At 42.6% G+C, this 24,859-nt stretch overlaps 1 protein-coding gene and 1 long non-coding RNA gene across 3 annotated transcripts; one reads left to right on the top strand and one right to left on the bottom strand.

Annotated features, from left to right (window-relative positions):
* Positions 1-24: 24 nt before the first annotated feature.
* LOC106576452 (protein mono-ADP-ribosyltransferase PARP12) lies at positions 25-24,000 on the bottom strand. 2 transcript variants are annotated; one of them, XM_014153644.2, is made up of 9 exons: positions 23,849-24,000; positions 8,960-9,069; positions 7,097-7,256; positions 5,962-6,106; positions 2,581-2,716; positions 2,185-2,305; positions 1,587-1,665; positions 1,234-1,439; positions 25-1,037 (listed from the first exon to the last, which is right to left on the bottom strand). In XM_014153644.2, the coding sequence occupies exons 1-9, from the start codon at positions 23,868-23,870 to the stop codon at positions 973-975; spliced, it is 1,044 nt and encodes a 347-aa protein (XP_014009119.1). In that variant the 5' UTR covers positions 23,871-24,000; the 3' UTR covers positions 25-972. The 2 variants fall into 2 exon arrangements, with proteins under 2 accessions (XP_014009119.1, XP_014009118.1); XM_014153643.2 differs by having other exon boundaries at positions 7,010-7,256.
* Positions 16,414-20,440, top strand: LOC123728254 (uncharacterized). The gene is made up of 3 exons (XR_006760167.1): positions 16,414-16,739; positions 19,600-19,693; positions 19,882-20,440. It is a non-coding gene; the product is annotated as an uncharacterized lncRNA (long non-coding RNA).
* Positions 24,001-24,859: the final 859 nt, after the last annotated feature.

Genomic DNA, 24,859 nt, shown 5'->3' on the forward strand with positions numbered 1-24,859 from the left:
AGATAAATAAAGACGAACAAAGGGTTGGTGAAACGCAGATTTATTAGAACCAAGAAAAATCATACTAACTACCAGAACACAAAATAAAAGCATTGCAATTTATTCTGCTTTTTCAAAACCTTATTACATAGAAACATACACTGTTTTGTCTTTATTCATTGTGTACAGTAACAATACGGCAGTTTAAGCTTTCAATTATATTATTAAGGTACCTAGGACAAGCGTTTGCCCATTTTTTTGAACATTTTAACGCAGTGTTAGTCCAACATTGTTACTACCACATTACTGTAGATTGTATTGCATTGATTTTCATAAAACATAATCAATTCATCATTGCTTAAAGTCAAACTGTTCAACTGTTCGTAACAGAATTTGTTTACTCACAGTTCTTCTGAGCAGTTATTGCACCAAAAAATTGTAACTCATCTAGGGGTAAAGTATAAGGCAGTCAGTGGGCTGTTTATTCTGAACAGCCATGTTAGAAATGAACACAAGCTAGATGACCAATGATGTGTATATACATCATTGGCTATGACTCTTGATTGAAATAAATGATTCAATTAAAAATATTAAGGCTTATTTAATGAGTGCTTTGAATATTCCCGTCTTTTCGAACAACACCTGAGATAAAAGGTATGACCTACATTTCAACATCATGCACACAAATGTTATCTAACTAAATGTCCCAGTTACTTGATCATGGCAGTCTGCTACAGCATTCCTCATATATGCAAAATAAAAATTAAAAATAAAAAACACACAGAAAAAGGTAAACAGTTTGTTATTGTGTATGTTGTTTCATACACAGTGTATACAGGAGTATATCCAATATCTGTAGTCCATTTCTGCAATAGGCATGTATTTCGTTAGTGAGCTAATGGCAGGTTCTTGCATGTAAACAATAGCAACCCAACAATTCTACTTCCCCTGAAATAAACAGGCAATGATGATGTTGGAGTGTTGCGTTGTTCATCATGCTCTCAAGACACGCCTGATGTTGCGCGTCACCCTTGTAGACTGGTTGGTTTGCTTCATGGCTGCAAAAGACAGAGACATTTAGAGAATGCTTCAGACAAGGCCTAAATACATACTGTCATTCCTTTTCTAGAGAATCTAATTGATTAAGACCTACTATGAGAATGATGATCTTCAAAAGAGATCCCACTGAAGTTCTCTCTCCTCTAACATGAGTTACACATCATCTGTAAGGCTACACGTCTTGAGGCCTCCTACCTGAGAAGTCCAGCTTGTAGGTCTGTCGGTTGACAGTGTAGGACATGGATCCCTTGAAGTCCTGCTGGTACTGGTGTTCAATGTCAGCACTGTCTTTGAAGGTGTGCCAGCCCCCACTTTTCCCCCCAAACTGCCACTCTGGAGATTCACTCTGGCCCGCTGGGGACATCTTCACTCTCTGGAAAGCAGACGTCACTCGACCAATTCTGTTCAATCAGAGAGACCGGTTCGCTTGTCTCAAGTAAAATATCAATACATTCAAATCAGCACATTCAAATAATGAGGGTTTTATCTATGGCACAGTCAATGTCTTCTCCTAAAGGGGTAATCTGTTCCATTGTGTTTGAACTTACAGATTTCCGCTTTGAGGTGGTTGGTACTTTGGACGACGGACAACTTTCCTCTTCCTCTTGCCGCTCACCTGTCTCATTTCTGACAAACACACACACACATAATGAACAGAGAAATGAATAAGCAACGCAGAAATGTTTTATTCACATACTTTCACTTTCCCAGTTACGTTGAGTCTTTCTGTTTTGAGTGAGTCACAGACTGGCAACTGCTTGGCAACGACCACAAGGCACTACAGAGGGTAGCGCGTACGGCCCAGTACATCCAGCTCTATAACAGGCGGTGTATATATGTCTATTTAGAAATATATGTTTATTTTGAAATATATATCTATATATATATATATATCTATATCTATACTGTATAGCCACATTATTGTTATTTTATTGTGTTACTATTTCCTTTTTTTCTTTAGCAAATGTTTCTTACTTTTTAACTCTGCATTGTTGGGAAAGGGCTCGTAAGTAAGTATTTCACGGTAAAGTCTTTACCAGTTGTATTTGGCGCATGTGACAAATAAAATGTGATTTGACTGATTTGACATTAAAGTTCTAATGTCAATATAAGTGTTTGTCTAAGGTTTCTTTCAGTCTGACTCACGTCTGAATCGGATCTCGAAGATATCGGATCCGATGTTGAACGTAAGAGAACCGTTACGGTTGCCTTGGAATTTCTTCTCGATCTCAGAACTCTGGATGGGGCCTGGGTTTCCCTTGGAATCCTGAGAGAAAAAACAAACACTCTTCCTGTCACTCAACAATGGTTTCTGTGACACTTTTTTTCTCTCAATAGCATTACATGTCATATGATATGTTTCTAAGCTGAATTAAGACTGGAGAAGAGGATTCCAGAGTTCCAGAAGAGGTTTCCATGGTTCAGTTTACTTCCTGAATTGACTGAATTGAAATGGAATTGACCTCAACCCTGGCATGTCCCTAAGTTCAGCTTCTAAAGATAACGGTACACTTGGGGTTGTTGCCTGGTGTTCTGCTGTACCTTTTCTCCATATTTGGTCCAGCCTTTGCTAGTTGAGTAGAACCAGATCCACTCTGTCTGCTGACCATCCAAACGCCTCACCCTCAGATTCTTCTTACCGTGGACTCTCATCGCCTTGAAATCAATACTCACTTTGCTACAGAGAGAGATAATAGAAAGAGACAAGATAGAGGGAGAGACAGACAGACATGGGGGGGGGGGTGAGTCTCAATTACCAAAATCATTATTTCAAAGTCCTTGAAAGACTTTAGATCAGTCAACCAAACCCATGTATATATACAGTGTCAAGAAAAAGTATGTGAACCCTTTGGAATGACCTGGATTTCTGCATAAATTGTTCATACAATTTGATCTGACCTTCATCTAAGTCACAGCAATAGACACACACAGTGTGCTTAAACTAATAACACACAAACAATTATACATTTTCATGTTTTATTGAACACACCGTGTAAACATTCACAATGCAGGGTGGAAAAAGTATGTGAACCCTTGGATTTAATAACTGGTTGACCCTCCTTTGGAAGCAACAACCTCAACCAAACGTTTTCTGTAGTTGCGTATCAGACCTGCACAACGGTCAGGAGGAATTTTGGACCATTCCTCTTTACAAAACTGTTTCAGTTCAGCAATATTCTTGTGATGTCTGGTGTGAACCGCTCTATTGAGGTCATGCTACTGCATCTCAATCGGGTTGAGGTCAGGACTCTGACTGGGCCACTCCAGAAGGCGTATTTTCTTCTGTTGAAGCAATTCTGTTGTCGATTTACTTTTGTGTTTTGGGTTGTTGTCCTGTTGCATCACCCAACTTCTGTTGACCTTCAATTGGCGGACAGATAGCCTTACATTCTCCTGCAAAATGTCTTGATAAACATAGGAATTCATTTTTTCTGTCGATAATAGCAAGCTGTCCAGGCCCTGAGGTAGCAAAGCAGACCCAAACCATGATGCTCCCTCCACCATACTTTACAGTTGGGATGAGGTTTTCATGTTGGTGTGCTGTGCCTTTTTTTCTCCACACATAGTGTTGTGTGTTCCTTCCAAACAACTCAACTTTAGTTTTAATCTGTCCACAGAATATTTTGCCAGTAGCGCTGTGGAACATCCAGGTGGCGAACTTCAGACGTCCAGCAATGTTTTCTTTGGACAGCAGTGGCTTCTTCCGTGGTGTTCTCCCATGAACACCATTCTTGTTTAGTGTTTTACGTATCGTAGACTCATCAACAGAGATGCTAGCATGTTCCAGAGATTTCTGTAAGTCTTTAGCTGACACTCTAGGATTCTTCTTAACCTCATTGAGCATTCTGCGCTGTGCTCTTGCAGTCATCTTTGCAGGATGGCCAGTCCTAGGGAGAGTAGCAACAGTGCTGAACTTTCTCCATTTATAGACAATTTGTCTTACCATGGACTGATGAACATCAAGGCTTTTAGAGATAATTTTATAACCTTTTCCAGCTTTATGCAAGTCAACAATTCTTAATCTTAGGTCTTCTGAGATCTCTTTTGTTCGAGGCATGGCTCATATCAGGCAATGCTTCTTGTGAATTGGAAACTCAAATTTTGTGAGTGTTTTATATAGGGCAGGGCAACTCTTACCAACATCTCCAATCTCGTCTCATTGGTTGGACTCCAGGTTAGCTGACTCCTGACTCCAATTAGCTTTTGGAGAAGTCATTAGCCTAGGGGGTTCACATTCTTTTTACAACCTACACTGTGAATGTTTAAATGATGTATTTAATATAGACAAGAACATTACAATAATGTGGGTGTTATTAGTTTAAGCACACTGTGTGTCTATTGTTGTGACTTAGATGAAGGTCAGATCAAATTGTATGAATAATTTATGCAGAAATCCAGGTCATTCCAAAGGGTTCACATACTTTTTCTTGCCACTGTATATATACACAATACCAGTCAAGTCAAGTTTGGACACATCTACTCATTCAAGGGTTTTTCTTTATTTTTACTATTTTCTACATTGTAGAATAATAGTGAAGTGACATCAAAACTATGAAGTAACCCATATGGAATCATGTAGATACAAAAATGTGTTAAACAAATCAAAATATATTTTATTTTGGAGATTCAAAGTAGCCACCCTTTGCCTTGATGACAGCTTTGCACACTATTGGCATTCTCTCAAACAGCTTAGTGAGGAACGCAGTCACCTGGAATGCATTTCAATTAACAGGTGTGCCTGGTTAAAAAGTACATTTTTGGAATTACTTTCCTTCTTTATGCATTTGGGCCAATCAGTTGTGTTGTGACAAGGTAGGGTTGGTATACATAAGATAGCCCTATTTGGTAAAAGACCAAGTCCATATTATGGCAAGAACAGCTCAAATAAGCAAAGAGAAACGTCAGTCCATCTTTACTTTAAGACATGAAGGTCAGTCAATCAAGAGCATTTCAAGAACTTTGAAAGTTTCTTCAAGTGCAGTCGGAAACACCATCAAGCGCTATGATGAAACTGGCTCTCTTGAGGACCGCCATAGGAAAGGAAGACCCAGAGTTACCTCTGCTGCATAGAATAAGTTCATTAGTTACCAGCATCCGAAATTGGCAATGGACATTAGACCGGTGGAAATCGATTTTTGATTCCAACCGCCGTGTCTTTGTGAGACGTAGAGTAGGTGAACGGACTATCTCCGCATGTGTGGTTCCCACCGTGAAGCATGGAGGAGGTAGTGTGATGGTGTGGGGGTACTTTGCTGGTGACACTGTCTGTGATTTATTTAGAACTCAAGGCACACAACCAGAATGGCTACCACAGCATTCTGCAGCGATACGCCATCCCATCTGGTTAGCGCTTAGTGGGACAATCATTTGTTTTTCAACAGGGCAATGACCCAACACACCTCCAGGCTGTGTAAGGGCTATTTGACCAAGACGGAGAGTGATGGAGTGCTGCATCAGATGACTTGGCCTCCACAATCCCGACCTCAACCCAATTGAGATGGTTTGGGATGAGTTGGACTGCAGAGTAAAGGAAAAGCAGCCAACAAGTGCTCAGCATATGTGGGAACTCCTTTAAGACTTTTGGAAAAGCATTCCAGGTGAAGCTAGTTGAGAGAATGCTAAGAGTTTATCAAGGCAAATGGTGGCTACTTTGAAGAATTTCAAATAAAAAAATACATTTTGATTTGTTTAACACTTTTTTGGTTACTACATGATTCCATCTGTGCTATTTCATAGTTTTGATGTCTTCACTATTATTCTACAACATAGAAAATTGTAAAAAATAAAGAAAAACCCTTGAATGAGTAGGTGTGTCCAAACTTTTGACTGGTACTGTATATATATTGTATATACAGACAATGTATGTAGGCCTATCTGGCTCTGAACTGAACTAATACCATCAGGTGTACTTCCTCTCCTTACCCGTAGGGGGTGTTGTAGATATTGATGCCCTTGGTATTGGGTTGGGAGTACTGTCCTTCCAAAATGTGATCGTTGGCTATGTCCTTCCAGCCATGTCCATCTTCCAACTGCCATTTGTATGGCCCGCTAAAGTCACGCTGAGCCCCTGACAGTGGGGCACAAAATGGATACAGGTAAATTACACTCACAACACACTCATTCGTTGCATCCATACATATCTCTGCTCATGGTCACAAACACAACCATATTAACTTGATTAGGCCAATGTCCATTTTCAGTCTTGGTCAATTAACATTTCTTAACGTTTCAAGGTTTATGGAGTGAATGGAAGCAAACTTGTCGACTCCCTCCCTTCCTCTCTGACCCTATTACAGCCTAGTACACGTCTCACCTCTAGATGAAGAACTTTCCCTGGCCCGGTCTCCTCTTCTCACTCCAGATGAAGACCTCCTCCTGTCCCTCCTCCCACCTCCTCCTCCTCTCCCTCCAGATAAAGACCTCCTCCTGTCCCTCCTCCCACCTCCTCCTCCTCTCCCTCCAGATAAAGACCTCCTCCTGTCCCTCCTTCCACCTCCTCCTCTACCTCCAGATAAAGACCTCCTCCTTTCTCTCCCACTTCCTCCAGATAAAGACCTCCTCCTTTCTCTCCCACTTCCTCCTCTCCCTCCAGATAAAGACCTCCTCCTGTCCCTCCTCCCACCTCCTCCTCTACCTCCAGATGAAGACCTCCTCCTGTCCCTCCTTCCACCTCCTCTACCTCCAGATAAAGACCTCCTCCTGTCCCTCCTTCCACCTCCTCCTTTCCCTCCAGATAAAGACCTCCTCCTGTCCCTCCTCCCACTTCCTCCTCTCCCTCCAGATGAAGACCTCCTCCTTTCTCTCCCACCTCCTCCTCTACCTCCAGATAAAGACCTCCTCCTGTCCCTCCTTCCACCTCTTCCTCCTCTACCTCCAGATGAAGACCTCCTCCTGTCCCTCCTTCCACCTCCTCCTCTACCTCCAGATAAAGACCTCCTCCTGTCCCTCCTTCCACCTCTTCCTCCTCTACCTCCAGATGAAGACCTCCTCCTTTCTCTCCCACCGCCTTCTCTTCTCCCTCCAGATAAAGATCTCCTCCTTTCCCTCCTCCCACTACCTCCATTACGGTCAGAGGAGGAGCTGAGGTGCTTGAGGCGACACTTGGCTCCGTAGCGACAGTTGCCTCTCAGTGCGTATTTGCAGACGTGTAAGTAGTGGCACCTTTTCCCATCCCGGCAGTGACCACTGTTGTAGTACCGGCAAGGCTCTTCCTGATCCTGATCAAATATAATATAATCAATTAAACTGAAATAGATATGACAGCATGACTTTTGACTTTTTCCACATTTTGTTACGTTACAGCCTTATTCTAAAATGGAATAAATAAAAATGTTTCCTCAGCAATCTACACACAATACCTCATAATGACAAAGCAAAAACAGGTTTGTAAAAACATAACTACCTTATTTACATAAGTATTCAGACCCTTTGCTATGAGACTCGAAATTGAGCTCAGGTGCATCCTGTTTCCATTGATCATCCTTGCAATGATTCTACAACTTGATTGGAGTCCACCTGTGGTAAATTCAATTGATTTGACATGATTTGGAAAGGCACATGCCTGTCTATATAAGGTCCCACAGTTGACAGTGCATGTCAGAGCAAAAATCTAGCCATGAGGTCATAGGAATTGTCCGTAGAGCTCCGAGAAAGGATTGTGTCGAGGCACAGATCTGGGGAAGGGTACCAAAAAATGTCTGCAGCATTGAAGGTCCCCAAGAACACAGTGGCCTCCATCATTCTGAAATGATGGAGAGCAGGCCGCCTGGCCAAACTGAGCAATCGGAGGAGAAGGCCCTTGGTCAGGGAGGTGACCAAGAACCCAAGAGCTCTAGAGTTCCTCTGCAGAGATAGGAGGACCTTACAGAAGGACAACCATTTCTGCAGCACTCCACCAATCAGGCCTTTATGGTAGAGTGGCCAGACGGAAGCCACTCCTCAGTAAAAGGCACATGACAGCCCACTTGGAATTTGCCAAAAGGCACCTAAAGACTCTCAGACCATGAGAAACAGGATTCTCTGGTTTGGTGAAACCAAGATTGAACTATTTGGCCTGAATGCCAAGCATCACGTCTGGCACAATCCCTACGGTGAGGCATGCTGGTGGCAGCATTGTGTTGTGGGGATGTTTTTCAGCAGCAGGGACTGGGAGACTAGTCAGGATTGAGGCAAAGATGAACGGAGAAAAGTACAGAGAGATCCTTGATGAAAACCTCCTCCAGAGTGCTCAGGACCTCAGACTGGGGCGAAAGTTCACCTTCCAACAGGACAACGACCCTATGCACATAGCCAAGACAATGTAGGAGTGGCTTTGGGACAAGTCTCTGAATGTCCTTGAGTGGCCCAGCCAGAGCCCGGACTTGAACATCTCTGGAGAGACCTGAAAATAGCTGTGCAGCGACGCTCCCCATCTAACCTGACAGAGTTTGAGAGGATCTGCAGAGAAAAATGGGAGAAACTCCCCAAATACAATTGTGCCAAGCTTGTAGCGTCATACCCAAGAAGACTCAATGCAGTAATCGCTGCCAAAGGTGCTTCAACAAAGTACTGAGTAAAGGGTCTGAATACTTATGTAAATGTGATATTTCAGTTTTCTTTTTTTTTTATACATTTGCAAAATGTCTAAAAACCTGTTTTTGCTTTGTCATTATGGGGTATTGTGTGTAGATTGATGAGGGGAAAAAACAATTTTATAAATGTTAGAAAAAGGTTATAACATAACAAAATGTGGAAAAAAGTCAAGGGGTCTGAAAAAGGCACTATATCTGTTAACTATAAGTGGGGTTGCATTTGTAAAGTTGAACAGTTCACGTGTAAAGGCTATTTTCTTTACTTTTACATAAAATGTTTAATTTGAGCCACAGATCGAAACTACAAAAAAAAAAAGGATGCTTGATATTTTTACAGACTTAGTTCTGACCTGCCGGGGTCCTGCTGCATCACTGTCTGATTCCTCTTCTGTAGCACTGCTCTCAGAGTTACTCTCAGAGCAGCTGAAGTCCTCCTGGTAGCTGTTCCCTTGACTAGGGTCTGGACAGGGAAAATAGAATAGAAATACAATAGAATAGAACAATAGGAAATAGAAGAGAAGCTGTGATTACAGTGTGATATTGGACCAGTGTGATATCAAATTGTGTTTTGTCACAGTAAATAACTGTATAATCAATAGTAACAAACTGTATATTACATTGCATATTCGGGAAAAATGTAACGACTGGGAAATATTTTAAGTATTTTGTAACGTAAATAAATGCTTCATAAAATACAGTAGCAGTTCACTTACACAATACATTTAATATTTTATTATTCGTTTACTGGTACTTGTTTTGTTGATTTATATGCATTACTTTGTTGATGGCAGTGTTGTTTTATATTATACACAAACATATACAGTCAGAAAGGCACAACATACAAATAAATCATTTTCCATTGTTAAAAGTAAACCACAAAAATAGGAGCTACATGTAAAGAGCTGGCCCCTTGTGGAAATTAGGTGAATAATATGAGTGTGTATTTTCAATGTGATGTACACTGAGTGTACAAAACACTAGGAACACCTGCCTTTTCCATGACATAAACTGACCAGGTGAATCCAGGTGAAAGCTATGATCCCTTATTGATGTCATCTGTTAAAGCACAATATGTAACTTTTTCAGGGACTTGACCGAATTCACATAGAAATGTGTGTTATTGTTCTGTCCTTCGCATCGAAAGCAAATCTAAGAAGCGGTAGATATGTTCTATGTGCACTATTTCTATGCTTCCCATTCTTAAGTTTTGTTTTTGCGTCTTTTACTTTCGGTTTTGTACACCAATTTCAAACAGCTGAAAATTCAATATTTTGGTTATGGAAAATATATTTTATGGCGGTTTAGATGGTGCAATGACTTTCTAGACTATACTTGCTTGTTTAGCCACATAAACTGAAATTAGGAGAACTATTCGAATTTTGGCAAACAGGAAAAGGCAGAGCTATTTCTGCATAGTGCATCTTTAAATCCACTGACTAAATCCAATCAGTGTAGATGAAAGGGAGGAGACAGGTTAAAGAACGATTTTTGAAGCCTTGAGACATGGATTGTGTACGTGTGCCATTCAGAGGGTGAATGGACAAGACAAAAGATTGAAGTGCCTTTGAACGGGGTATGGTAGTAGGTGCCAGGCGCACCAGTTTGAGTGTGTCAAGAACTGCAAAGGTGCTGAGTTTTTCACGCTCAACAATTTCAAGAATGGTCCACCACCCAAAGGACATCCAGTCAACTTGACCCACTGTGGGAAGCATTGGAGTCAACATGGGCCAGTATCCCTGTGGAACGCTTTCGACACCTTGTAGAGTCCATGCCCTGATGAATTGAGGCTGTTCTGAGGGCAAAGAGGGATCCAACTCAATATTAGGACGGTGTTCCTAATGCTTTGTATATTACATGCTGTCGGGGGGGACATTGTAATATAATTATGTACATTGTCATTACTAGCTTACTAGCCAGTTAGCCAGGCTAACTAGCTACCTTTCCCCTGTGTCATACACTGTGTATTTGAGTCATGATTATGCCTTACTTGTAAGATGGTAGTTCCATTCTATACAGAGTTCTTGTTATACTGTACAGCCTGCTCACTGTTGCAGCATCTTAATGACCAAGTATACCACGGTTAAGTTGGTTAATGAGCGCTCTCGCTCTGTCCGCCATTAACTTGGTTTAGTGACAGTTTTCTTAACGTGCGGTGGTCACGTGTACTCTCGGGCCACATTATACTTCAGTCTATGTGTGCATATCGGATCTGTGTTATGTAGCAGTAAAGACTGCAGCTTTATCCTGCTATTGTCGTTCATATTTTTCTATGCTGCATTATCATTCAGTTAAGTCAAGTTGTATCTGTGTATAGCCTTACCCCTTTTAAATTTGATGATGTGTTATAATTTGTCCTTTCTTTTCTACCCTTGTAGAATCACCATCTACAGTTATTACTGGGTTGGAACTTAAAACTAAGAGTGGTCAGTGTGCGTTTTATTTATTTTAATTTCACCTTTATTTAACCAGGTAGGCTAGTTGAGAACAAGTTCTCATTTACAACTGCGACCTGGCCAAGATTAATCAAAGCAGTTCGACACATACAACAACACAGAGGTACACATGGAATAAACAAACATACAGTCAATAATACAGTACAAAAAGTCTATGTACAGAGTGTGCAAATGAGGTAGGATAAGGGAGGTAAGGAAATAAATAGACCCTGGTGGCTAAGTAATTACAATATAGCAATTAGACACTGGAATGGTAGATGTGCAGAAGATGAATGTGCAAGTAGAGATACTGGGGTGCAAAGGAGCAAGATAATAAATAAATACAGTATGGGGATGAGGTAGTTGGATGGGCTATTTACAGATGGGCTATGTACAGGTGCAGTGATCTGTGAGCTGCTCTGACAGCTGGTGCTTAAAGCTAGTGAGGAAGATATGAGTCTCCAGCTTCAGTGATTTTTGCAGTTCGTTCCAGTCATTGGCAGCAGAAAACTGGAAGGAAAGGCGGCCAAAGGAAGAACTGGCTTTGGGGGTGACCAGTGAGATATACCTGTTGGAGCGCGTGCTACGGGTGGGTGCTGCTATGGTGACCAGTGAGCTGAGATAAGGTGGGGCTTTACCTAGCAGAGACTTGTAGATGACCTGGAGCCAGTGGATTTGGCAACGAGTATGAAGCGAGGGCCAGCCAATGAGAGCGTACAGGTCGCAGTGGTGGGTAGTATATGGGGCTTTGGTGACAAAACGGATGGCACTGTGATAGACTGCATCCAATTTGTTGAGTAGAGTGTTGGAGGCTATTTTGTAAATGACATCGCCGAAGTCGAGGACCGGTAGGATGGTCAGTTTTACGAGGGTATGTTTGTCAGCATGAGTGAAGGATGCTTTGTTGCGAAATAGGAAGCCGATTCTAGATTTAACTTTGGATTGGAGATGCTTAATGTGAGTCTGGAAGGAGAGTTTACAGTCTAACCAGACACCTAGGTATTTGTAATTGTCCACATATTCTAAGTCAGAACCATCCAGAGTAGTGACGCTGGATGGGCGGGCAGGTGCGGGCAGCGATCGGTTGAAAAGCATGCATTTGGTTTTACTTGCATTTAAGAGCAGTTGGAGGCCATGAAGGATAGTTAGTTGTATGGCATTGAAGCTCGTCTGGAGGTTAACACAGTGTCCAAAGAAGGGCCAGAGGTATACAGAATGGTGTCGTCTCCGTAGAGGTGGATCAGAGAATCACCAACAGCAAGAGCGACATCATTGATGTATACAGAGAAGAGAGTCGGCCCGAGAATTGAACCCTGTGGCACCGCCATAGAGACTGCCAGAGGTTCGGACAACAGGCCCTCCGATTTTACACACTGAACTCTGTCTGAGAAGTATTTGGTGAACCAGGCGAGGTAATCATTTGAGAAACCAAGCCTGTTGAGTCTGCTGATAAGAATGTGGTGATTGACAGAGTCGAAAGCCTTGGCCAGGTCAATGAATACGGCTGCACAGTAATGTCTCTTATTGACCGTGGTTATGATATCGTTTAGGACCTTGAGCGTGGCTGAGGTGCACCCATGACCAGCTCTGAAACCAGATTGCATAGCGGAGAAGGTACGGTGGGATTCGAAATGGTCTCTAATCTGTTTGTTAACTTGGCTTTCGAAGACCTTAGAAAGGCAGGGTAGGATAGATATAGGTCTGTAGAAGTTTGGGTCTAGAGTGTCTCCCCCTTTGAAGAGGGGAATGACCACCGCAGCTTTCCAATCTTTGGGAATCTCAGACGATACGAAAGAGAGGTTGAACAGGCTAGTAATAGGGGTTGCAACAATTTCGGCAGATCATTTTAGAAAGAGAGAGTCCAGATTGTCTAGCCCGGCTGATTTTGTATGGGTCCAGATTTTTCAGCTCTTTCAGAACATCAGCTATCTGGATTTGGGTGAAGGAGAAATGGGGGAGGCTTGGGCGAGTGGGGGGTGCAGGCTGTTGACCGGGGTAGGGGTAGCCAGGTGGAAAGCATGGCCAGACGTGGAAAAATGCTTATTGAAATTGTCAATTATAGTGGATTTATCGGTGGTGACAGTGTTTCCTAGCCTCAGTGCAGTGGGCAGCTGGGAGGAGGTGCTATTATTCTCCATGGACTTTACAGTGTCCCAGAACTTTTTTGATTTTGTGCTACAGGATGCAAATTTCTGCTTGAAAAAGCTAGCCTTAGCTTTCCTAACTGCCTGTGTATATTGGTTCCTAACTTCCCTGAAAAGTTGCATATCACTTGGGCTATTCGATGCTAACGCTGAACGCCACAGGATGTTTTTGTGCTCGTCAAGGGCAGTGAGGTCTGGAGAGAATCAAGGGCTATATCTGTTCCTGGTTCAATTTTTTTTGAAAGGTGCATGCTTATTTAAGATGGTGAGGAAGGCACTTTTAAAGAATAACCAGGCGTCCTCTACTGACGGGATGAGGTCAATATCCTTCCAGGATACCCGGGCCAGGTCGATTAGAAAGGCCTGCTCGCTGAAGTGTTTTAGGGAGCGTTTGACAGTGATGAGGGGTGGTCGTTGGACCACAGACCCGTTACGGATGCAGGCAATGAGGCAGTGATCGCTGAGATCTTGGTTGAAAACAGCAGAGGTATATTTGGAGGGCAAGTTGGTTAGGAGGATATCTATGAGGGTGCCCGTGTTTACGGATTTGGGGTTGTACCTGGTGGGTACATTGATAATTTGTGTGAGATTGAGGGCATCAAGCTTAGATTGTAGGTTGGCTGGGGTGTTAAGCATGTCCCAGTTTAGGTCACCTAGCAGCACGACCTCTGAAGATAGATGGGGGCAATCAATTCACATATGGTGTCCAGGGCACAGCTGGGGGCAGAGGGTGGTCTATAGCAAGCGGCAACGGTGAGAGACTTGTTTCTGGAAAGGTGGATTTTTAAAAGTAGAAGCTTGAATTGTTTGGGTACAGACCTGAATAGTAAGACAGAACTCTGCAGGCTATCTCTGCAGTAGATTGCAACACCGCCCCCTTTGGCAGTTCTATCTTGTCGGAACGTTATAGTTAGGGATGGCAATTTCAGGGTGTTTGGTGGTCTTCCTAAGCCAGGATTCAGACACGGCTAGGACATCCGGGTTGGCAGAGTGTGCTAAAGCAGTGACTAAAACAAACTTAGGGAGGAGGCTTCTAATGTTAACATGCATGAAACCAAGACGTTTACGGTTACAGAAGTCAACAAATGAGAGCACCTGGGGAGTAGGAGTGGAGCTAGGCACTCCAGTGCCTGGATTAACCTCTACATCACCAGAGGAACAGAGGAGGAGTAGGATAAGGGTTTGGCTAAAGACTATCAGAACTGGTCGTCTAGTACGTTCGGAAAGAGAGTAAAAGGAGCAGGTTTCTGAGCGCGATAGAATAGATTCAAGGCATAATGTACAGACAAAGGTATGGTAGGATGTGAGTACATTGGAGGTAAACCTAGGCATTGAGTAATGATGAGAGAGATTGTCTCTAGAGACGTTTAAACCAGGTGATTTCACCGCATATGTGGGAGGTGGAACTAAATGGTTGGTTAAGGCAGTGAAATAAGACAATAATCACTAACCAGGACAGTAATGGACAAGGCATATTGATATTAGGGAGAGGCATGCGTAGCCGAGTGATCATAGGGGTCCAGTGAGTGGTTGGGCTGGCTAGAGACACGGCGATTCAGACAGCTAGCAGGCCAAGGCTACCAAGCTAGCAGAAGGGCCTTAGAGGGACGTCAAGACGGAGGAAAGTCTGTTTTAGCCTCCGCATGTGGTGACGTCGATAGACCAGTCGTGATGGATTAGTAGGGTTCCGAGTAGCAGAGGAGTCAAAGTCCAATTGGCAAAATAGGTATAGTGGCCCAAGAAATTGGCCGATGGATCTATTCAGCTAACAGTCCAATATGCTCTAGACTGCTAGCGAGCCGTGGCTAGCAGATGGGCATTTAGGAGACGTCACAGCGTAGGCGCCAGTTGAGTACTCCCTCGAGCAGATTACATCGGTAGTCCAGTTGTGAAGGATCGACGGGGTTCCGTGCCCCGTACCGGCAGTAGAAGAGGTCCGGGTATTATAGCCCAGGAGTGGCAAATGGGCTTCTTCAGCTAGCCGGGAGATGGGCCTAGCTCCAGGCTTATTGGTGCTTGCGTCGGGACAGACGTTAGCCAGGAGTAGTCACTCGGATTGCAGCTAGCTACCTGCGATGATCCAGGTGAAAAGGTTCAGAGCTTGCGGTAGGAATCTGGGGATATGGACAGAAAATAGGTCCGGTATGCTCTGGTTTGAATCGCGTTGTACAAACTGGCGAGAGCTTTCCGAGCTAAAGGTTAGCTGATGACCGCTAGCAGTGGTTAGCTGACTACTAGCTAGTCGCTAGTGAGCTGGCTAGCTTCTGTTGGGGGATTCCGGTTCCAAGGTAAATAAAAATCCTTTACAAAAAAACTAATCCACACCACATTGGGTGAGGCGGATTGCAGGAGAGTATTTTGAAGTTGAGGTTTAGAAAAATATAAAAAGATATATACATGGGACACGACAAGACGAAGGACAAAGATGTCTGACTGCTATGCCATCTTGGATTACAATGGTTTGTGTGTGTGTGTGTGTGTGTGTGTGTGTGTGTGTGTGTGTGTGTGTGTGTATCTTCAATAAACCCCCTTAATCTGGAAATACTGCTTCCTTCCTTGTTTTGGACGAACATTCTGTAGTGTTTCCTTCTGGCCTAATATCAGCACTGAAGTTTTCCCTTATTTTAATGTTCTTTCGAATCTACAACCTAGCCATATTTGTCACATGTTGTTCACCATAGGGGGCTTATTGGAGCTGTCATTTGTGACTGAGACTTGTAAACATGTGCTTTAAACAATGTACATTTGTTGATTGCTAAGCATACAAATAAGATTGTTTCTTGATACATTTGAATAGAAGTCTAGTTGTGGCCGCAACTGGACTAGATTGTGTAGCCAGGCAAGATGATAATCACAGTCACAAACTGCAGCCCCCCCCAAACAATTTGTTCTCAAGTTTGAGTTTGTTGAGCAGAGGCTGTGTATGTCTTGGTTTTACAAAGCTGTGTCCACTACAACATTCAATAATCAATGAATTTCAGTCATTCTAGCACCATGCGATCAGTTATCAGTTCCAAACATGTATTTTTTGTTCTCTATGCTCATGATCTATTTTCCTGCGAGCATATGACAGACAGCATACGACAGACAGCATATGACAGACAGCATATGACAGACAGCATATGACAAACAGCATATGACGGACAGTGTGACGACCCTCCCACTCTGTCTGCCGTATTCTTACTCTTTGCTCTTGTTTTCCTTATTAGGATGTCGGTGGACAGAGCGGGGAGGGTCGTTTTTGTTACGAACTTCGAGCCGTTTCATGACATGTGGAGGCTCGTCCGGGATCTTGAAGGTATTGTGTTTGGGAGGAAACGTGGAGTTAATGTTAAACTCTGTTGGTGCTTTGTTTGCAACTTTTGTTACAGCTTTTTTGAGTTGTAATGTTTTGGTGCCCAGTGTTGGCTGCCTTTATTTGTTTGGAAAACTTGCCACTGCAGTGGATAGTTGGTTGTGTGCTGCGTTGGAGAGAGTACATTGGTTAGTTTCCAGGCCCCTGCCCAGGTTGAAGACTCTTGCTCTGCTTGCTGTTGGGACATCGGTCCGAGGAGGTGAGTACAATCGGAGCTATAGCCTTTCTTTTTCCCCTGTTAGGCTTAGCGACATGTTTCACTTTGGAATACGTTGGGCATGGTTATTTTGTTTATTTTTGTGATGTCCGTGGACTGAGCAGTTGTCTCGGGGACACATGTCGGGGACACAGTTGTCTCGGGGACACATCCGTGGCTTGGGGGAATATGCCAGCGTGCTGGGTGTTTTTTGTTTTTTCTCTCTTCCTTGCTAGCGGGCTACAGTGCGCAATTACCCACTGCAAATCCGCACGAAGACTAGGGTTGAGTTATTGTAGGTTTTGGGGAAGCTCCATATATATATCTCATCACTCTTCTGTGGTGCCCAGTGTGATTGGTGTTTCTCTTGTGGTCTGGTCTGGTGTGCTCAGCAGAGGGGAAGAGCAAGATTCTTTTTTGTATTTACTTGTGACTATGGTGTCTTACGTAGACGAGTTCATTTGCTTTCAATCAGAGGAACTGTTAGAATTATGTACTAAAGAACAGCTGTTGAAGATCGCTGAACACTACAAGGTTGAGATTAGTGAAAGGTCTAAAATTCTGTTAGGTTGATATTGAAGGCCAATCTGATGGAGAGTGGTATTCTTGAAGTTACCACTGGAGCAGCCTCTGCCGAGGACTCACCACCCTCCTGTTTCATTACAATGGCTGCTCCATCTGTTAGCCCTAGTAGGCTTCTTTTTGAACAGCAGAAAGAACTGCTTCTGTTACAGTTAGAGCATGATCGTGTAAAATATGAAAAGGAATTGGAATTTAAACAGGATTTGGCGAGTGCTAAAATCAAGTTGCAACAAGACCGGCTAGAGTTGGTTAGGGAAGGAAACCTCTCAGGGGAGAGTTTGCTCTGGGAAGGTGACCCAGATTTACCTAGGGGTCGCTGCTCTTTTGGCCGTGCCCCGGACACTTGAGGTCGACCGATTATGATTTTTCAACGCCGATACCGATTATTGGAGGGCCAAAAAAAGCCGATGCCGATCAATCGGCCGATTTCTTTTTTTTGTTGTAATAATGACAATTACAACAATACTGAATGAACACTTTTATTTAAACTTAATATAATACATCAATAAAATCAATTTAGCCTCAAATAAATAATGAAACATGTTCAATTTGGTTTAAATAATGTAAAAACAAAGTGTTGGAGAAGAAAGTAAAAGTGCAATATGTGCCATGTAAAAAAGCTAACGTTTAAGTTCCTTGCTCAGAACATGAGAACATATGAAAGCTGGTGGTTCCTTTTAACATGAGTCTTCAATATTCCCAGGTAAGAAGTTTTAGGTTGTAGTTATTATAGGAATTATAGGCCTATTTCTCTCTATACCATTTGTATTTCATATACCTTTGACTATTGGATGTTCTTATAGGCACTATAGTATGCCAGTGTAACAATAGAGCTTCCGTCCCTCTCCTCGCCCCTACCTGGGCTCGAACCAGGAACACATCGACAACAGCCACCCTCGAAGCATCGTTACCCATCGCTCCACAAAAGCCGCGGCCCTTGCAGAGCAAGGGGAACAACTACTTCAAGGTCTCAGAGCGAGTGACGTCACCGATTGAAACGCTATTAGCGCGCACCCCGCTAACTAGCTAGCCATTTCACATCGGTTACACCAGCCTAATGTCGGGAGTTGATAGGCTTGAAATCATAAACAGCTCAATGCTTGAAGCACAGCGAAGAGCTGCTGGCAAATGCACGAAAGTGCTGTTTGAATGAATGCTTACGAGTCTGCTGCTGCCTACCACCGCTCAGTCAGACTGCTCTATCAAATATCAAATCATAGACTTAATTATAACAAAATAACACACAGAAATACGAGCCTTAGGTCATTAATATGGTCAAATCCAGAAACTATCATTTAGAAAACAAAACGTTTATTTTTTCAGTGAAATACAGAACCGTTCTGTTTATCTAACGGGTGGCATCCCTAAGTCTAAATATTGCTGTTACATTGCACAACCTTCAATGCTATGTCATAATTATGTACAATTCTGGCAAATTAATTACGGTCTTTGTTAGGAATAAATTGTCTTCACACAGTTCGCAATGAGCCAGGTGGCCCAAACTGGCATATACCCTGACTGCTTGCACGGAACGCAAGAGAAGTGACACAATTTCCCTAGTTAAAAGAAATTCATGTTAGCAGGCAATATTAACTAAATATGCAGGTTTAAAAATATATACTTGTGTATTGATTTTAAAGAAAGGCATTGATGTTTATGGTTAGGTACACATTGGTGCAACGACAGTGCTTTTTTCACAAATGCGCTTGTTAAATCATCACCCGTTTGGCGAAGTAGGCTGTGATTCGATGAGAAATTAACAGACACCGCATCGATTATATGCAACGCAGGACAAGCTAGATAAACTAGTAATACCGTCAACTAGTGATTGTTAAGATTGATTGTTTTTTATAAGATAAGTTTAATGCTAGCTAGCAACTTAACTTGGCTTCTTGCTGCACTCCTGTAACAGGTATTCAGCCTGCCACGCAGTCTCCTCGTGGAGTGCAATGTAATCGGCCACAATCGGAGTCCAAAAATGCCAATTATTGATTGTTATGAAAACTTGAAATCGACCCTAATTAATCTGGCCATTCCGATTAATCGGTCGACCTCTACCGGACACATTTGATATTATTGGAAACTTACGTATGTTGCCAAAATGTAATGAGAAGGACCCTGAGACGTTATTTTTGTTGGAGCTTGTTGCTGACGCGCTCTCTCATGCACCCTGTTCCTGAATGTCTATGTGACTGACCGTTGTTTATTTTGTTTGGTATTGTCCTGTTCTGTCGCTCCTGTCTGTTCCCTTCTGGTCTCGTTTTTGTCTTTCCTTTTAAAGGTTACTTCCTGTGCGCTAAGGTTGCTAAGGTCTGGGGAGGACGAGGTTGGCTGGGGCAAGTGGAAGTGTGAACACGTAGCCCCTTATGAATTTGGTAAGCAGGCTGGGTTTATTTGGGACACAGGCTAGGTCATTTACTAGGATCCAGGGCAGTATTTTGTTTGTGACTGGTATGGTGTTCCGGGGTCCTTCTTGGTCCCCGGTGTTATGGGGGGGGGCGGGATGACCCTCCCACACTCTGTCTGCCATATTCTTTTTCTTTGCTCTTGTTTTCCTTATTAGGATGTCGGTGGGTGGAGCTGGGAGGGTCGTCAGCGACATGGGACACCTGTGTGTCCCGGGATAAATATACATCTTTCCCCATTCATTGAAGAGACTCTCTCCATGCAGACACACTTATAGATTTTGGTTGTGGCATTTTTGTGGCCGTTTGTTTGCTTTGGCACCTTTCTACACCCCTCATTATCACATTTATGCACGCAACCACTCACTTACACTACTGATTACTGACTACACACACCATTGTTAATTGTATTTACTTCAGTTAATAAATATATTTTGTTATTCCTTATCTCCACGTTGTCTCCTTTTTGTTATGAACTTCGAGCCGGTTCATGACAACAGCATATGACAGACAGTTTGTGGTCGGAGCACGTCTCTGGAGCCGCTGACCCCAATATGGTGTAATTGCAGATGCAATTCAGGGCTTTTCTTGATGTGGTCGTTCCTTGATATCAGGTAATGCCCATTGGTGTTACCTACCCCGCCCCCTCTTGTTTTTACACTGCTGCTACTCGCTGTTTATTATCTATGCACAGTCACTTTACCCCTTCCTACATGTACAAATTACCTCGACTAACCTGTATCCCCGCACAATGACTTTGTACCGATACTCCCTGTATATAGTCTCGTTATTGTTATGTAATTGCATTGTGTTACTTATTTAAGTCAATATTTTCTTAACTCTATTTCTTGAACGGCATTGTTGGTTAAGGGCTTGGAAGTACGCATTTCACGGTAAGGTCTACACCTGTTGTATTTGGCGCATGTGACAAATTTGATTCAATGGCGAGCATCAATGGGTGTAACTTGACATCAGAAAACGCCCCTAATAGCGATCTGCAATTACTCCTGCTGTAGAACTCATTGAGGCCAGCAATAGCAGGTCAAACGAACGACTCACTCAAAACATATCATGACTCTCGAGTCAGTAAAGAGTTGTTCAAAAATAATGAATCATTCACAAACTAAACATCCCTACACTAGACTATTTATCTTTTAATGCAGTCATCTCAGTTTTCATGTGAAGCATATTTGTATCCTTCACTTGTTTGTAACAATTGTAAAGACATTGGCAACTCTGTATTTGTATTCAACTTAGTTCTGAAGTTATCTGAAGTCATAGACAGAGAAGTATCTTGATTCTATGTTTAGCAGAGATCTTCTGTGTATGAAGTGATACGGTAGGGAAAAACACCTCTAACGAAGCACTAAGCTGTGTTACGAGTGGTCTGAGGCATTTGGTAAGTAACAAGCGTTTTTAAGTGCAACTTCAGTAAAAATGGTTTTGGGAAACAGCTCGGAGATTTAACGATGCTCCCACGAAGGTTCTAACCGGGACCTGGCCTGTGTGGTACAGTTTTTCATGTGTAGTAGTTTGTTGTATCGTATTGCTCAGTTTATCATTTGTCAACTTTGAATTCCATCTAAGCCACAGATTTTTATGTCCTCCAATTTGTACATGACCTTTTATAGCACTTTGAGAGCAAGCAGCCCAAGTCTCCAATGGTCCCAGAACTGGTTGATGTGCCACCCTAAGTGACCACACACTCAGATGGACCTACAGCTGGGCTAAGATTTTTTCACCATTCCCACACAGTAGACCTAGTGTAAACTATAATGTTGTGTATGGCTTAATTTGTGGAAATGCTGTGATTACTCACGTTTTTAATGTTGTGATTCACAGACACACGATGACCACAATTTGAATGCTGCAGTTGAGACTAAATGATGTTTAGGGACACACACTGAGACCCAAAGTATGGCTGGACATGGGAATCATGAGGGAGACACATTTGTAATATTTGTTTGGTCTTAGATGTCATAGACTATAGTGTCTTAATAAATATTTTTAAAGCATTTGATATGGATGAGCATAGTTTTGTTTGAAACTATTTCTCTGGTTTTGATAATTACTTTAAACGATACATTTTGCAACCCTACTTACAGGCCTGTTGTGGCCTGTAAACCATGAGTTTCAGGCCACGGTTTAAGGCCTTATGTTAAGGTATACTGTATGTCATGGCTCAATTATAATGATCCTCGCCTAGGAACTCACATGGTGAAGGCCACAGGACTGAAAACGAACAAATTCAACAACTATGTCTCTCATTAACAAATACAGTCATGGGAGGTAACTCTACAATTGAAAGGCACACTGGGGGCTTAAATTTAAGTATACCTTACTCAAAAGAAACTGCATTTATTTTACTCATATGAAGATAGCTGAAGTGAGCAGTACTATTTAAGTATCTTAACTTCATTTTTTCCCCCTCAATGTTTGAGAAGCCAGAACTTATCCGGGTTTACAGTGTATAATGCTGTCCTCCTGCTTATTATGAGGTTTAGACCGAATGCAGTGTTAAATGTGTTTCCCACAATTGATAACAGCAATATGGACCTGGTTAAATTGGCAAGAAGGATTTTGATTTACACTATACATACAAAAGTATGTGGCCACCCCTTCAAATTAGTGGATTCGGCTATTTCAGCCACACCCATTGCTGACAGGTGTATGACATCAAGCACACAGCCATACAATCTCCATAGACAAGCATTGGTAGTAGAATGGCCTTACTGAAGACCTGTGACTTTCAACGTGGCACCGTCATAGGATGCCACCTTTCCAACAAGTCAGTTCGTCAAATTTCTTCCCTGGTCAACTGAAAGTGCTGCTATTGTGAAGTGGAAACATCTAGGAGCAACAACAGAACGGGACCGCCGACTGCTGAAGTGGGTAAAAATTGTCTGTCCTCGGTTGCAGCACTCACTACCGAGTTCCAAACTGCCTCCGGAAGCAACATCAGCACAAGAACTGTTCATCAGGAGCTTCATTAAATGGGTTTCCATGGCCGAGCAGCCGTACACAAGCCTAAGATCACCATGCGCAATGACAGTGGTGTAAAGCTCGCCGCCATTGGACTCTGGAGCAGTGGAAATGCATTCTCTGGAGTGATGAATCACGCTTCACCGTCTGGCAGTCCGACTGGGTTTGGCGGATGCCAGGAGAACGCTACCTGCCCCAATGCATAGTGCCAACTGTAAAGTTTGGTGGAAGAGGAATAATGGTCTGGGGCTGTTTTTCATGATTTGGGTTAAACCCCTTAGTTCCAGTGAAGGAAAATCTTAACACTACAGCATACAATGCCATTCTAGACAATTCTGTGCATCCAACTTTGTGGCAATGGGGAAGACCCTTTCCTGTTTCAGCATGATAATGCCCCCATACACAAAGTGAGGTCCATACAGAAATGGTTTGTTGAGATCGGTGTGGAAGAACTTGACTGGCCTGCACAAAGCCCTGACCTCAATCCCATCAAACACCTTTGGGATGAATTGGAACGCCGACTGCGAGCCAGGCCTAATCGCCCAACATCAGTTGCCAGACCTTACAAATGCTCTTGTGGCTGAATGGAAGCAAGTCCCCGCAGCAATGTTTCAACATCTAGTGGAAAGCCTTCCCAGAAGAGTTGAGGCTGTTATAGCAGCAAAGGGGGGACCAAATCCATATTAATACCCATGATTTTGAAATGAGATGTACAACGAGCAGATGTCCACATACTTTTGGTCATGTAGTGTAGCTGTGTATAGGCATGGCTTTCTTGTTTTTAGTCTACCCGTCTGAGCATTATAGGACATTGTTATGAATTAAAGAAATGAAAGTGAAAGCATGTTATAATTTCATAGAAACAAAATCCTACTATTATAGTAACTTTACCATAACGACTATACCTGAGAACAAAGTAAACATTGAAATGTGAATTTTATATAAAACACCTAAATTAACTTTAACGTGTAGTCAAGTTGGCTAGGACCTTTTGAATCAAAGCCGTCTGTCCGACAAGAAACAACAACAATTCACGCATCATACCGCTTGATATGAAACATAAATATTACAAGGGAAGGGGATATAATAAAATAAAACATTGTAAGGAAATAATCTAATCAGTTCGAATGTAATGCGTCTTACCATTTACGCTGCTGGACGCCATGGTGAGAATAGTAATAGCTTTCGTTTCCCAGTGAAGTTTGCTCAATCGTTTTATATTAGGGACAGATCGAAATTTACGGAGCAGGGTTTGACAAACTTTTTTATTTTGCTTTGGGGAGGGTTGTGTGTGTGTTTTTTTTTTTTTATTGGGCACAGGGGATGGTAGTGTGTTTTTTTCCCCTAGGTTTACATTGACTCTCTTGCGTTTGTTTACGATATAATTCTTCCATCCTATCCAAATGTCCCCATCTGCTTGCATTCGCCTCCCCTATAATCAATGTGTTATGGTACTTCCCTTATGCCTGCCTTTTCCTTGCACTAAGTTTATTTATAAACTGGGTGGTTTGAATGCTGATTGGCTGACATATCAGACCGTATACCATGGGTATGACAAAACATTTGTTTTCCCTGCACTAATTAGGTTGGTAACAAGTTAATAATAGCAATAAGGGCCCTTGGGGGTTTGTGGTATATGGCCAATATACCACAGCTAAGGGCTGTGTCCAGGCACTCCGCTTGCGTCGTGCATTTGAACAGCCCTTAGCCGTGGTATATTGGCCATATACCACACCCCCTCATGCATTATTGCTTAATTATGAACTGGGTGATTCGAGCCCTGAATGCTGATTGGCTGAAAGCTATGGTATATCAGACAATGTACCACAGGTACAGTATGACAAAACATTACTTTTTACTCTTCTAATGATGTTAGTAACCAGTTTATAATAGCAATAAGGCACCTTGGGGGTTTATGGTATATGGCCAATACACCACGGCTAAGGGCTGTATCCAGGCACTCCTTGTTACATTGTGCATGAGAACAAATCAAATCAAATCAAATTTATTTATATAGCCCTTCGTACATCAGCTGATATCTCAAAGTGCTGTACAGAAACCCAGCCTAAACCCCCAAACAACAAGCAATGCATGTGAAAGAAGCACGGTGGCTAGGAAAAACTCCCTAGGAAAAACTCCCTAGAAAGGCCAAAA

The sequence above is a fragment of the Salmo salar genome, chromosome ssa17 (genome assembly GCF_905237065.1).
Source record: "Salmo salar chromosome ssa17, Ssal_v3.1, whole genome shotgun sequence".
Lineage (NCBI taxonomy): Eukaryota > Metazoa > Chordata > Actinopteri > Salmoniformes > Salmonidae > Salmo > Salmo salar.

Coding starts and splice junctions, on each gene's coding strand:
- LOC106576452 (XM_014153643.2), bottom strand. CDS start 23,870: ATGGCGTCCAGCAGCGTAAATG. Junction 6,107..7,009: donor GAGGAGGTCTTCATCTGGAG/GTAGAGGAGGAA, acceptor CCCCACTGTCAG/GGGCTCAGCGTGACTTTAGC. Junction 2,717..5,961: donor ATCTACAACACCCCCTACGG/GTAAGGAGAGGA, acceptor CTCTCTCTGTAG/CAAAGTGAGTATTGATTTCA.